Below are 15,366 nucleotides of genomic sequence, written 5' to 3' on the forward strand. Positions count from 1 at the left end.
AGAGTTATTACAGTTTCCCCCCTAAATTGGTATAAAGGAAAATATTTTTATTGTTAGTTTGACTTATATTTCAAAAATATAAAGCCTAATATCTAGGAAATTAGTTTGCAAATCATATTATGGTTATCTTTTCTTTATACTTTTCCCTTCCGTTATTTGCCAAAGTAATAGCCAATGTGATATTGTTAAGTGATAGAAGGTAAACACGTAATTTAAACATTTTAATTTATTAGATTATCCTTTTATACTCCATCAGTAATTTTGTTCTTTAACTTTTGCTAAGTCTTTCAAATTCTCTGCCTTAGCTTTCCTATTATCAACATGGATGTGCCTGCAGTGTAACATTCTCTGTCCCTAAATATTATACTCCCTGCCTATGAACCCACTCATCTGTCAAATAATTTCTGTTAAAGCCTTTAGCTTCCTACCAGGGAGTAACCACTGCCTTGAGTAATAATCTGATCCAGGGCACATTAGATTCTGATTTTGGCATTATTTTTGCTTTCTTTTTTAACCCTTCTAATTCTATAATAATTAAAAAACAAAATATATGTAAAATGGAATGAATTGTTCAGTGATTTATCATAAAGAGAACAGCTGGGTAACCACCACCAGGTCAGGAAATAGCAAACTGCCAGCTGCTCAGAAGCCCTTAGTCTCTCCTCCTTAGAGAGAGCCACTCTTGTTACTTTCATAATAATGATTTCCTTGTTTTCCTTTGTTGTTTTACTATGTTATCCTTGACTGGTGCAGTTTACTTTTTGGAATTTTTATAAATTTAATTATTCAATATATATGCTTTAGTATCTGGTTGCTTTTATTGAACATCATGTCTATTCTGATTCGTTCGTATTGAGTGTAACTGTAGCTTGACTAGTTTTATAGCTGCTTAGTATTTCATTATATGAATATACCATAATTTATTTTTATATTCTACTATTGATAGATCCTTCCTTCCTTCCTTCCTTCCTTTTCTTTCACTGCACTCATGGCATATGGAGGTTCCCAGGCTAGGGGTTGAATTGGAGCTGGAGCTGCTGGCCTCTGCCACAGCCACCGAAATGCCAGATCCAAGCCATGTCTGCAACCTATACTGTGACTCATGGCAACACCGGATCCTTAACCCACTGAGCAAGGCCAGGCATTGAACCCACGTCCTCATGGATACTAGTCGGGTTCGTTACTGCTGAGTCATGATGGGAACTCCCTGTTGCTAGACTTTTTTCTATGAATTTTCTTATGTATATCTCCTGGTGTGCGCACACACATGCACGCACGCACAGACATTTCTTTTGGATTTGTGTGTAGGGCTTGAGTTGCTAGGTCATAGGGTAGGTGAATCCTCAACTTTGATAAATGATACAAACTGTTTTCCAACTTAAACTTGCACCAGCACTGTCTGAACATTCCTGGTGTTCTACTTGCTTGCCAACATTTGATATTGTTGATTTTAAATCTTAGGCAATTTAGTAGGTATGTAGTGCTGTTTTATAGTGGTTTTAATTTGCATTTCCTTGGTGATGAGTGAAGTTGAGTACTTTTTCATGTTTTTTTTTGCTATTTGGATAATGTCTTTTGGGAAATACTTCTTCAGGTCTCTTGCTTGTTTTTCTATTACACTAAGTCTTTTAAATTAATTTTGCAGGACTTTGTTAGATAATCTGGGTATGAACTCTTTGTCAATTATATGGTTCTAAGTATTTTGTTCTCTTTCTGTGACGTGGTTTTTACTCTTATGATGTCTTTTGAAGAAAAGACATTCTAATCAAATTCAATAGTCTTTTTTTTTCTTCTTTTTTGGCTCTCTAGCAGCATATGGATTTCCTGGGCCAGGGATCAAATCCGAGCTGTAGTTGTGACCTAAGCTGCAGCTGTGGCAATGCGGGATCCTTAACCCATTGTGCTGGGCTGGGGATTGAACCTGTGTCCCAGTACTTTCAAGTTGCCACTGATCCTGTTGTGCCGTAGCAGGAATTCCATCAACAATCTTTTTTTTTTTTTTGCCTTTTCTAGGGCCGTTTCCGTGGCATATGGAGGTTCCCAGGCTAGGGGTCTAATCGGAGCTGTAGCTACTAGCCTATGCCAGAGCCACAGCAACTTGGGATCTGAGCCGCATCTGTGACCTACACCACAGCTCATGGCAACGCTGGATCCTTAACCCAGTGAGCAAGGGCAGGGATCGAACCCGCAACCTCATGGTTCCTAGTCGGATTCGTTAACCACTGTGCCATGATAGGAACTCCAACAATCTTTTTCTTAAAGCTTATTGATATCTGTGCTCTCATTAACAAACCTTATTTTGTCCCAACTCCCTCCTCTGAGAATACTTTTTATTATTTTTTTATTTTTTTGTCTTGTTGTTGTTGTTGTTGCTATTTCTTGGGCCGCTCCCTCGGCATATGGAGGTGCCCAGGCTAGGGGTTGAATCGGAGCTGTAGCCACCGGCCTATGCCAGAGCCACAGCAACACGGGATCCGAGCCGCGTCTGCAACCTACACCACAGCTCACGGCAACGCCAGATCGTACACCACAGCTCACGGCAACGCCGGATCGTTAACCCACAGAGCAAGGGCAGGGACCGAACCCGCAACCTCCTGGTTCCTAGTCGGATTTGTTAACCACTGCGCCACGACGGGAACTCCTGAGAATACTTTTTATATCATCTTCTAGGAGCTTTATTGTTTTGCCTTTCACATTTAGCTCTACTGTCCTCCTGGAATTGATTTTTGTGTTTGGGTTAAAGTAAAGGTCAGATTTCAGTTTTTTCCATATACATATCCATTGATTCCAGCATCATTAATTGAATAGGCCCTCTTTTTACCACTGTTCTGAGTGCTTTTTCATAAGTCAAAGTTCATTTGTGCATGAATTTATTGTGTGTTTCTGGGGCGTCTGCTGTATCCCATTCACTTGTCTATCCTTGGACCAATGTCAGATTTCTTATTTATTGTGAGTACCTAATAAATCTAGTTATTCTTCAGAGCAAGGCCCTCTGTTCTGTTTCCCTCCCCTCCAAGAGTATCTTGATTGTTTCCTATAAATTTTAGCATCAGTTTGTCAAGGACCACACACACACACACACACACACACACACACACACACACACACACACCGCTTATGATTTAAGTTGGAATTGCCTTAAATCTATAAGATGCATTTGAAAAGAATCAACAGCTGTTGATCATGAGTCTTCTTACTAATCTCTGAACATGGTATGTTCCCCCATCAACTCATGTTTTCTTTGTTTTTTCTCAATAACAGTTGTTGTGTATGTCTAGAGGTATTGCATGTCTTTTGTTAGATTCATTCCTAGGTGCTTTACTTTTTCATCTGACTGTAAATGGAGTCTTTTCAAATTTCTACTTTCTTAATTGTTTGTTGGTATGTATAACTGTATTGATTTTCATATGTTAATAGCTTATATCCAGCAACATGATTAAATTCACTTTTTAACTGTAATATTTTATGTAAATTCTTCTGGATTTTCATTTAGAATTGTGTCACCTTCAAGTGATCACATTTTAACTTCTCCCTTTATAATCTTTGCACCTTCCATTTGTTTTTTTACCTTTCTTCATTGACTGATATCTTCAATACAATGTTGAAAACAAGTGATGGCCACAAGCATCATTATCTTATTTCCAACTATAGAGGAAAAGCTTTCATCATTTCGCTATTAAGTAGCATGTTTGCTGTGTATATTTTTAAAATTTTGTTATTTAAAAATTTTTTTTATTGTAGTTGATTTTGCTGTAGATATCTTTAAAATTTATCCTTTATTAAATGAGGGAAAGTTTCTTTGAGAAATTTTATTATGGATGGATATGAAATTTTATCAAGTCATTTTTCTTTAACATGATCTTCCCCTTTTATTCTGTCAGAGTGGCGAATTATATTGATTTTTCTAATTTTAAATCAATCTATATATTCCTGGAATAAGACCTTTTTTGGTCATGATGCACTATTGGGTCAGGGGTCCCCGAGACCATCCTCTGGTTGAATGACACACTAGAGGACCCAGCATATAATTGTGCTCATGGCTAAGGTTTATTACAGTGTGGAGTTCCCGTCATGGCTCAGTGGTTAACAAACCCGACTAGGGGAGTTCCCGTCGTGGCGCAATGGTTAACGAATCCGACTAGGAACCATGAGGTTGCGGGTTTGGTCCCTGCCCTCGCTCAGTGGGTTAGTGATCCGGCGTTGCCGTGAGCTGTGGTGTGGGTCGCAGACTCGGCTCGGATCCCGCGTTGCTGTGGCTTTGGTGTAGGCCAGTGGCTACAGGTCCAATTTGACCCCTAGCCTGGGAACCTCCATATGCCACGGGAGTGGCCCAAAGAAATAGCAAAAAGACAAAAAAAAACCAAAAAACAAACCCGACTAGGATCCATGAGGTTTTGGTTCAATTCCTGGCCTCCCTCAGTTGGTTAAGGATCTGGCATTGCCATGAGCTGTGGTGTAGGTCACAGATGTGGCTTGGATCCAGCATTGCTATGGCTGTGCTGTAGGCTGGCAGCTATAGCTCAAATTGGACCCTAGCCTGGGAACCTCCTTGTGGCATAGGTGTGGCCCTAAAAAGCAAAAAAAAAAAAAAAAAAAAAAAAATTATTATAGTGAAGAACAATGGGAAGAGGGATGTAGAGTGACGTCTGGGAGAAACCAGGCACAAGCTTCTAGGAGTTGTCTTCCAGTGGAGTCACCCACACGTGCCTAATTCCCCCAGCAAACATTGTGACAACACCTGTGAAATGCTGTCTACCAGGGAACCTCAGTAGAGACTCAGGTTTTATTGGGGGCTGGTCACAAAGGCATTTGGTGTCCAGAATGGACCACAATTCCAGACTACCAGAAGGGAAGCAGATGTTCAGCATCAAGTCCCTTGTCTACATGAACAGTTTGAGCGCAGTCAGCCATTCTTACCAATTGGGGTGTTCAGAATCCTCTCAGGATCCAAGTTCCCAGACACCAGCCAGTGGGCAACCTCAAAAGCAGGTCTTAGAAAAGGGCAGCAGTCAGGTCCGCTGTGTTAACTTTTTTCTACATATGTCCTTGATTTGGTTGACAATTATTTTGTTTAGGATTTTTGCAGTTCTGAATCCCACCATTGTGATTTTTACTTATCCTATCTGCTCTGTGTTCCTTTTTCTCTCCTTTTTACCGTCTTTTGGATTAATTGTGGGTTTTTGTTTGTTTGTCTGTTTGTTTTGCTTTTTAGGACCACACTCATAGCATATGGAAGTTCCAGGCTAGGGGTCCAATGGGAGCTGTAGCTGCCAGCCAGTACCGCAGCCACAGCAATGCAGGATCTGATCCACTTCTGCAACCTACGCTGCAGTTCAAGGCAATGCTGGATCCTTAACCTGAGCAAGGCCAGGGATTGAGCCCCTGTCCTCATGGATACTAGTTGGGTTTGTTATTGCTGAGCCACAAAAGGAACTCCCAGTTTATTTTTAATTTTTCTATTTACTTCATTACCTTAAAGGTTGTATTTTCACGGTATGTAGTGGTATCCTAGAGAGTGTACCATGCACCCTTGACTTAATGCAGTCTAATATTAATTGGTATTTTTACCCTTTTCCCAGAGAATGTAAGAACTCCATTTAATATCCTCCCTAAACTTATATGCTATTGACATATATAGATATATAGAAAGATAGTCTTTTTTTTTCTTTTTAGGGCTGCACCCATGGCATATGGAGGTTCCCAGGCAAGGGGCAAATTGGAGCTGTAGCTGCTGGCCTACACCACAACCACAGCAACACGGGATCCAAGCGGAGTCTGTGACTTATGCCATAGCTCACTGGAACACCAGATCCTTAACCCACTGAGGAAGGCCAGGGATCAAACCCACGTCTATATGGATACTAGTTGCAGCCTACACCACAGTCATGGCAACACCGGATCCGAGCAGCGTCTGTGACCTACGCTGCAGCTTGTGGCAACGCCAGACCCTTAACCCACTGAGCGAGGCCAGGAATCCAACCTGAGTCCTCATGGATACTAGTTGGGTTCTTAATTGCTGAGCCACAATGGGAACTCCTCAATTTTTTAAAATAGTTACATTTTATAGCTCAGCATTAACACAGTGAAACTTTAGGTGTTTTTTTTTTCCTCTATTTAAATGTCATAGTACATGTGAAATATTAAAATGAATGACATTGCCTGCTTATGTAATTTAGTGTTTGTAAAGCAAAGATTGATGTCAGAGCCTTCTAGATTGGATATATGTCAGGATTTTTTATTAGAGGCTACATAGAAAGCTAAACCACATACAGTTGCCCCCCCGCCCCTCCCTGCCCATAGAGTTTGTTCTGCCTTTGGTTTCAAGTTCTCCTTTCTTCCATGACTCTTGTCTTCTGTCTCTTTGTTTTGGGCTTTCTTTTTCGATGAGTAAAGTCTTTGATTTCACTGCACTTTCTGTCTCCTTTACTGTCACCTAGGCTATTTGCAGTTCTTTCTAAACTTTTCACCTTTCTAGTCCCTTGTTACTTCTTGGATTTCACTCAGAAAGTTCAGATATTTATAAAGATCAACTAATCAGAGTGCTTTAGGTTGGCAAGCCAACCACTCAGAGTATATGGGACACTGTCTTTGACTCTTCAGGCTGTGTTTGTTGCTGCTTACTGGTCAAAGGTTTTCATCACTCAGAACAATCTTAAATTCTTAACCTGCATCAGAGGTCTAGTCTTTGGATAAGTGAGGTTTTACTGTTAAGGTAGTTGTGATTTTGGTCAGTGTACAATTTAATCATATGGACGTACTGAGATTCTCTTTTTAACATCTTTCTTCTACAAAGAATGAAAAAATAATAGAACAACAACTTCTTGTGGATCAACTGAGTGAAGAACTAACAAAACTTAACCTGTCAATGACTTCTGCAGTTAAGGAAACTTGTGGAGATGGGCCAGATGCCAGGATACCCGAAAAGAGACCATATACTGTACCGTTTGATACTCATTTGGGGCACTATATTTATATTCCAGCAAGATCAGCTTCCAGGAAGGTAAAGTCTAAGCATTAATCTCTTTCTTATTTTGAGATTTCAAAAATACTATATGTTAATGTAATATCACAGTGTATTTATATAGTCTCAACTTTTACTGCTTGGTTTCATAGACTTTTGTGTATACTCTTTGTTTGTTTGTTATGTATACTTTTTTTTTTTTTGCTCATGCCTGCCAATGGCATGTGGAATTTCCCAGGCCAGGAATCAAACCCGTGCTACAGCAGCAACCCAAGCCACTGCAATGACAACACCGAATCCTTAACCCTCTACACCACAAGAGAACTCCTGCTCTTTCTTTTAATCTTGCTTCTTTTTAATACAAAAAAAATAATATATAGGAAAATGTAAAGTTATATTTGGAAGGAATAGTTGAAGATAATGCTTACATTTATCAAGGAGAAAAAAGCTAACCCTTTGCCATTGTAGTTTCAAATATGACTAAGTCTGTTATCTTCATGAATTTTTTTCTTTAATCATACCAAGTTGATGAGGTTAGAGGTTGATGAGGTTACTTTGACTTAATTGGTTTGATTATTTTCAAAATGATATTGCATGTAAGTCTTGCCAAGCTGACATAATCAAGACTATATAGAAACTAGTATGAGATTTCATTTTAGTATTTATTTATAAAAATATGTGTGTGAGTGTTAAATATATGCAAACACAGATTTCTCTTGAAAAATCAAGAAATCTCCACTCTAGAAAACACTAGTTAGGAATTCCCATCATTGCTCAGCGGTAACAATCCCAACTGGTATCCATGAGAATGTGAGTTTGATCCCTAGCTGCACTCAGTGGGTTGAGGATCCAGCATTGCCATGAGCTGTGGTGTAGGTAGCAGATGTGGCTTCGATCTGGCATTGCTGTGGCTGTGGTGTAGTCCAGCAGCTACAGCTCTAATTCGACCCATAGCCTGGGAACTTCCATATGCCATGGGTGTGGCCCTGAAAAGACAAAAAAAAAAAGAAAGAAGACTAATTAGCATATTCATGAATTTTAGTTTCTGTTTATTAATTTTGTTTATTTATTTATTTTTGGCCACATCTACGTGCAGAAGTTCCTGGGTCAGAGATCAAATCTGTACCACAGCAGTAACCAGAGCCAGCAGTGTGAAAATACCAGATTCTTAACCCACTGAGCCACCAGGGAGCTCCCTGTTTATTAATTTTATGAAGGGAAATGACTTGAGATCTGTGTGTTGGTTATAGTCAGAGGGATAAGAAATATGACAGGTGTTAGACTTTGCAATCAGGTAGGCTTGGTATGAACACCAGCTCTATCATGTAGGCCTAGATGTGTGACTAAACCTGTGTGAACCCCAGGTTCCTTATCTGTCAGAATGGGGGACATGGTGGATGTATGAAGGATTACATGAGGTGGTGACTCTGAAAGTGCATAGTACACTGCATTCTCAAACACATGTTAATGAAGTGTCTCCTATGTCATAGTCTCAGTGCCTCAGAGTGCCAAGACAACAGCTCTGATTAGACCCCTAAGCTTCGAACCTCCATGTGCAGTGGGTGCGGCCCTATAAAAGGCAAAAAAAACAAAAAAAAAAAAAAATTTAAACCATTGTCATTATTAATTTTTTTTTAGGGCTACACCCATGGTATTTGGAGGTTCCAAGGCTGGGAGTCTAATTGGAGCTACAGCTGTTGGCCTACACCATAGTCACAGCAACGTGGGATCCGAGCCACGTCTGCAACCCACAAACATTGCTCATGGCAATGCCGGATCCTTAACCCACTGAGCGAGGCCTGGGATGGAACCCGAAACCTCATGGTTCCTAGTTAGATTCGTTTCCGATGTGCCACAACGGGAACTTCTGTCTTTATTAACTTTTGTTAAACTTTCTAGAGTTATTGACATTTTTTCCTTGGTTGAATACATGGTAAATTTTCATAGAACATTTGCGAGGAAAGATAAGTTCTTTGTAGGATTCAATTTGGATATTTATTAATTCAACTTAATAGTTATATATCAAATCTTCTATGTTAAAATTTTTTTATTATTGGCTAGTAGTGAAAGAATTTCCTGTTTGTGTCATTCTTTTGTTTTTTTTAATAACTTTTTTTCTGATCATCAAAGTTAGACCTATTTGTTATCTCTCTCAGCTTCTGTTTCTCTCTCTTTTTTTTTGTCTTTTGTCTTTTTTGTTGTTGTTGTTGTTGTTGTTGCTATTTCTTGGGCTGCTCCCTCGGCATATGGAGGTTCCCAGGCTAGGGGTTGAATCAGAGCTGTAGCCACCGGCCTACGCCAGAGCCACAGCAACACGGGATCCGAGCCGCGTCTGCAACCTACACCACAGCTCACGGCAACGCCGGATTGTCAACCCACTGAGCAAGGGCAGGGACCAAACCCACAACCTCATGGTTCCTAGTCGGATTCGTTAACCACTGCGCCACGATGGGAACTCCTCTCTCTCTTTTTTACTAGACATTCACACACACACATATTCACACATATACACATATTCTTTGAGGAGCCAGAGCTCCATGGGCTCTTGAGAAGGGGGTAGACCCTTCTGTTCTTACCTCTAATTTTGTGATTAGGCCTGAAATAGCTGTGACTGGAATAAAGACTTCCACAGTTATTGTTTCAGATTAGCAGATTCTTTTTTAAAAAAATTTAGTTAATTTTATTACTCCCTTTCACTTTCAAGGGTCCTAGTTTGGAAAGCATACTGTGTGGTTAATATAATTAACAACCTGGCATGCTTAGGAGAGGTCAGATATACTACAAGATTTGTAGCTCACTCTACAAGTAATCTCAGTTCCTTTGTGACCACGTGGGATTGAGATGTAGCAGAAAGAAAGAACCAGTGAGTTTGCCAAAAGATTGCTGTGACATAGAAGGAAGAGTCCCTACTGGATGAAGTGCCTATTGTGGCTCAGCAGAAATGAACCTGACTAGTATCCATGAAGACGCAGGTTCCATCCCTGGCCTTGCTCAGTGGGTAATGATCCAGCGTTGCCATGAGCTGTGGTGTAAGTTGCAAACTCGGCTCAGATCCTGCGTTGCTGTGGCTCTGGTGGAGGCCAGCGGCTATAGCTCTGATTTGACCCCTAGCCTGGGAATATCCATATGCTGCTGGTGTGGCCCTAAAAAGACCAAATCCGGATCAGAGAAACAGCATTATGTTGAGAGACAGGAACACTTCTTCCCCAGGGCTCTCTCCACTATGGAGGAACATATGTATTCAAATTAGCAAATCTTAGTTTTGTTTTTAAATTTTTCCTTCTTCCAAAGAACCCTCCTGGTCACTAAGAGAAGGGGGAAAAAGAGAAAATGCCAAGGAATATGTTCATAGTTTTGAGAGTTCTCTTGCCCCCACTATTTGCCCAGGAATCCTGGCCACCTCTCTTGCTTGGGCTGGTGACTGCAGCAGGCTTGAAGAGGCAGGCTTGCACAGGAAGACACAGAGCGTGCCAAGCCTGGTTCACGTCCTATTTCCTGTTCCATTTTCTGGAATGAAGGGAAGGTTTCAGATTAAACACCAAAACTAGCTGAGTGAAGCCAAAGATGATGTCTGAAATCCCATTTCATTTTTTCCTGGATTTCTGTCTCCTTGGCAGCTCTAAAATTTTCTTTCAGAGTTTAGCTCTAATGTTTTCTTGAAGTAAAGATAGTCTGACAAGGGAAGTACCTCCTTAGCTTAAATTACTTTAAAAGGAAAAGGGGAAAATGGCTTAATTGGTTTTTAAATTGATCACGGAGAGAGCGATTTTTTTTTCTTATATGCTTGTTTATAGGTATTGGAGGGAAAGAATGGGAAAATAATTTATTTTGAAAGTATCTTATTTATGTTATATATATATGTGTGTGTATATATATACTTTTGTAGCTAGCATTTCTCACTTAATCACAAACACTTGAAAGTCATTATTCTATAATATATCATGATTCTGATGGCCGAATAATATTTATCCTAAGCACATACCATTGTTACTTTTTCCTGTTGTTGCACATTTAACTGTTTTCAGCTGTTTCTTAATCTAAAAGGTTTAACACCAAAATGGGATTGTAGGACTTAGGTAGAAATCTTAAAGAAATTGCCTCTCACAACTAAATAGTATAATTTACCAAATTTATAGGAAAAAAAAGAAAGTAATTCATGTGCCTCAACAGATACCAGAAACTCATCCAATGAAATGTAAAACTGAATCTAGATTTTACCTTCAAGAAAAAAATAAGAGGTTTCTGTTTTCTTAACCTGATATAATTAAAAACAATATCCAGGATTATACATACCATAAAGGCACTTTATTTATTTATTTTTTTGTCTTTTGTCTTTTCTAGGGCTGCACCTGTGGCATATGGAAGTTCCCAGGCTAGGGGTCTAATCAGAGCTGTAGCTGCTGGCCTATGCCACAGCCACAGCAATGCCAGATCCGAGTCAAGTCTTTGACCTACACTACAGCTCACAGCAACGCCGGATCCTTAACCCCCTAAACGAGGCCAGGGATCGAACCTGCAACCTCATGGTTCCTACTCGGATTTGTTAACCACCAAGCCATGATGGGAATGCCCCAAAAAGGCACTTTAGAAGGACGAAAATTACAAAGGTGGTCCCAGTCATTACTTAATGTTTAAAATACTATTACAAATGCTACCATTTTTCATTGATTGTAGGGTACATTTTTTTCACATTTTATTATTTTTGACGGCAGGATATGTTTCATAATTGATGGTATGTCATAGTTGACAGCTTTTTTTCTTTCTTCATAGTACAGAAATAATGGTATGTCTTACAGTTGATGACATTTTATATTTGATGAAATATGGTATTATGGAAAGGAAATAAAAACAATGGGTAAATAATATCACTTTCAGTACTTGACATAATTGTAAAGAAAACCAACCAAAATGTTCTTAAGGGACGTATTTAAAAAACAACCTAGAATCTCCAGATTCACAAAAGTGGAAATGTTTGTAAAATCTTTTCTCTTTTTCCTGAATGAATTACATTTTTATTAAGTCACAAGATTCTTATGCATTAAGCACCATATCCTATAAGTTAAGAGCCTCTTCATATTTCACTAAGATTTTCTCTCTCACACAGAGGCCATTTTTTCTCACAAGATAATTAATTTGTTTTGCTTTTTAATCACTCTTTTGTGTACATTGTTGCTCATGGTGTAGCAGGGCTGTGTGAGATGTGTCTGCTGAGCTTTGACCAGATTCCCTTGCTAGCTAAGCATTCACTCCAGCAGAACACACCAACTTCACAGGAGCAAAAGGATAAATTACATCTCATGAACCTTCGGGAACTCTCACATTAAAGTACAGAGTTGAATATCTAAAAGCGACAATCTATGGTAAATGAGTTACTGCACATCTGATGAAATAATATCAAATGCATCACTAATGAGAGGAGATTATCTTACAGTATGATGACTGTGAGAATATTACGTTCAGGTCAGGGTACAACACCTCAAGTCAAATTAGATTATTTTCGGAGAACGGTCAAGTTGCTGAAGACCTTGGGGAAAATCTGAAGTAACTCTAAATTTACTCTGATTCAGAGGGGACATGATGACTCTTTTCAAATATGTGAAGCCTTACCATTATTGTCAGACTTTTCTCCAAAGCTAGGACCAATGAGAAGTGCTAAGGGAATATAAGGAGAACTGTCCAAGTGATATGAGAGGTCCCAGGGCTTGTGAGGGCCCCCCACTGTGAATTTCTTTAAGCAGAGGTTGATTAAATGATAATTTGCAGTATTATAGAGATGAGTCAAACATAGGATGAGTTGAACTCTAATCTTTATAAAGTTCTGTCCAGTCCTATTGCAGTATAATTCTAGGTACAAATGGTTAGAATAAAAAAATTGCCTTCTAGAGTTCCTGTTGTAGCACAGTGGGTTAAGAATCCAACTGCAGTGGCTCAGGTTGCTCCAGAGGCGTGGGTTCAATCCCTGGCCTAGTTCAGTGGGTTAAGGGTCTGGCATTGCCACAGCTGTGGTGTAGGTTGCAGCTATGGCTTGGATTCAATCCCTGGCCTGGGAACTTCCATATGCTCTTCGGTGCAGTCATAAAATTTAAAAAAAAAAATGCCTTCTACTGGGATACCTCTCCATTATCTGAATTATTAATCAGCTTATTGAGTATTTACAGTGTGGTTACTACTGTTTGAGGTATGGTTGAAAATGCAGGAATAGCCTTACTGGGGAGCGGAGAGTGCAGAAGCAACTTGAAGGAAGCAGGACCCAATACTTTGGTAGAAAGGGGCGGATTATAGAAGGTTTTATGAGCCAGAAAGGGCAAAGGACCATTCTTTTGGGTGGAATGACTCTTAAGGAATTAATTTCCTGAATATTACTCATTTGGTGTTCATTAGTAAGCTGAGCCATTTGGTTTTCTTTGTAAAAAGAAAAATTTAAAACAAGTTGCAGTTCCAGAGAACAACGTTTGATTCTGAACAAAAAGTTTCATCTGCTCCTGAAGTAACACCTGCCCCTGAGACACAACCAACACCCCCTTTAGCAAAGAGAAACCCTGAATCCTGTCATTTAGGGTGCAAATGGCCATGCTGGGTAACAATGTACTTGTTAGGCAGATACTTCTTGAACTGGTTCTTCTGCAAATGATTCCCCTCCCCTCCTCTCCTCACACCCCCGAATTGGGAGGCCACCTGGAAAACATTATCCCTCCATCCATCATGGTGCTGATGTGACAAGTGGTCTCATTTTGTGCAGTGGAGGCACAAAAATCAGGTATCAAGGACTATTGAGAAGGGAGTTCCCTGGTGGCCTAGTGGTAAAAGATCCAGTGTTGTCACTACTGTGGCCAAGTGTTTGATCCCTGGCCTGGGAACTTCCATATGCCATGGCAGCAACCAAAAAAAAAAAAAAAAAAAATTGGGTATCAGGTAGGCTTTTCTGGGACGGGGTATGTGAGGAACCTACGTCAATTGAATATTAAACACCATGCGATATACACATTCCACTATATGTTGTAATTTGAATAGCTTCTGATTTATGTTAACAGTAAATTAAATATCTGCTCTAAGAGCTTATTATTTACCTTTTTTGAGAAATCGCCCTAAAGTTTGGTTAGAGAGAAGTGGCCAAAAAGGAAATATTTGGTAACAGAAACTAGAATAAAAGTATAAAGGCAGTTTCTAATTCATTGTTCACTGTTTTCCAAGGTCAGTTTTTGAGAACCTAAGGTGTATTGCCAATAGAAACATGTTGTAATAGAGAAAGTTAGCCCCTGAAAACTTAGCCAGGTAGCTCATGAAAATCTGTTTATCCTATGGTATGTATTAAGTATGTCACTTAGAGCCTTAATTCAGCTATCCCTGACTACCACGTGTAAAGTCTGAATAAATACATTCAAATTTCAAATCAGAACTATTGTAGCCATGGGCTCAGGATTTCTTCCTGTGACAGATTTGGATGGGGGGGATTGCAGATCATTAGCAACACTGCAGTTCTTCAAGTGTTCGGAACTGGGAGGATGGGGCGGGGCAGTTGTTTCCTATTACACCACATATGGGCTCCACAGTTGTTGGGGAGTGTTGTATTTAAGAGCTGTTTTGTTTCTATTCATGCCTCTTTTTTTTTTTTTTTTTGGTCTTTTTAGGGCTGTACGTGCGGCATGTGGAAGTTCCAAATTGGAGCTGCAGTTGCTGGCCTATGCCATAGCCACAGCAACACTAGATCTAAGCCGCATCTGTGACCTACACCAGAGCTCATGGCCATGCCAGATCCTTAACCCAATGAACAAGGCCAGATACTGAACCTGCATCCTCATGGATACTAGTCGGGTTTGTTACCGCTGAATCACAATGAGAAGTCTTGCTTTCATTTTTGAATGATATTTTCCATGAATTATAAATTGAAGCTAGAAGAGCTCTCCAGAAGAGAGAAGGAAGTTTGTGTCCACGAGGCACCATAGTATTATGAAGTGAATTTTGATTTTTTTTGTGGGGGATGGGAAGTGTACGTTTTCAGTGGTTGGTTATTTTAAGAGTACCTATCTGATCATCTCTTTAAAAAATTTTGATTGATAGGATAAAAATAGACACTTTAAAAATCACTTTTTTTGTTGTTGGGTGGGGAAATCCCTTGTAAGGTCTACACAAGTCCTTCTGTGTACTCTCTGGATCGACTAGTTGCTGGATTTCGAACACGAAGTCAGATGCTTCTGGGTCACATAGAAGAACAAGATGAAGTCCTCCACTGCCGATTTTCTGATAACAGTGATGATGAGGAATCAGAAGGCCAAGAGAAAGCTGAAATTAGGTATGTTAATGTAGACTGATTTAATAAATGTAATTACATGATGTAATAAGTATATGCAGATGTAGGTTTTTTAAAAGTGTATCCTTCCCATGTAATCTAAGAGTAGGTGATTTTT

General features: G+C 39.6%; 1 protein-coding gene across 2 annotated transcripts in view; it reads left to right on the plus strand.

Annotated features, from left to right (window-relative positions):
• The window catches only part of KIF27 (kinesin family member 27), a 94,370-nt gene that overhangs the window by 25,289 nt on the left and 53,715 nt on the right, over window positions 1-15,366 (plus strand). For both annotated transcript variants that reach the window (XM_047755111.1, XM_047755110.1), the window contains exons 6-7: window positions 6,794-7,000; window positions 15,082-15,251. In XM_047755111.1, coding sequence (XP_047611067.1) covers window positions 6,794-7,000; window positions 15,082-15,251 — 377 coding nt within the window. The remainder of the gene's footprint in view (window positions 1-6,793; window positions 7,001-15,081; window positions 15,252-15,366) is intronic.

This window comes from Phacochoerus africanus, chromosome 12 (genome assembly GCF_016906955.1).
Source record: "Phacochoerus africanus isolate WHEZ1 chromosome 12, ROS_Pafr_v1, whole genome shotgun sequence".
In the NCBI taxonomy this organism is placed as follows: domain Eukaryota; kingdom Metazoa; phylum Chordata; class Mammalia; order Artiodactyla; family Suidae; genus Phacochoerus; species Phacochoerus africanus.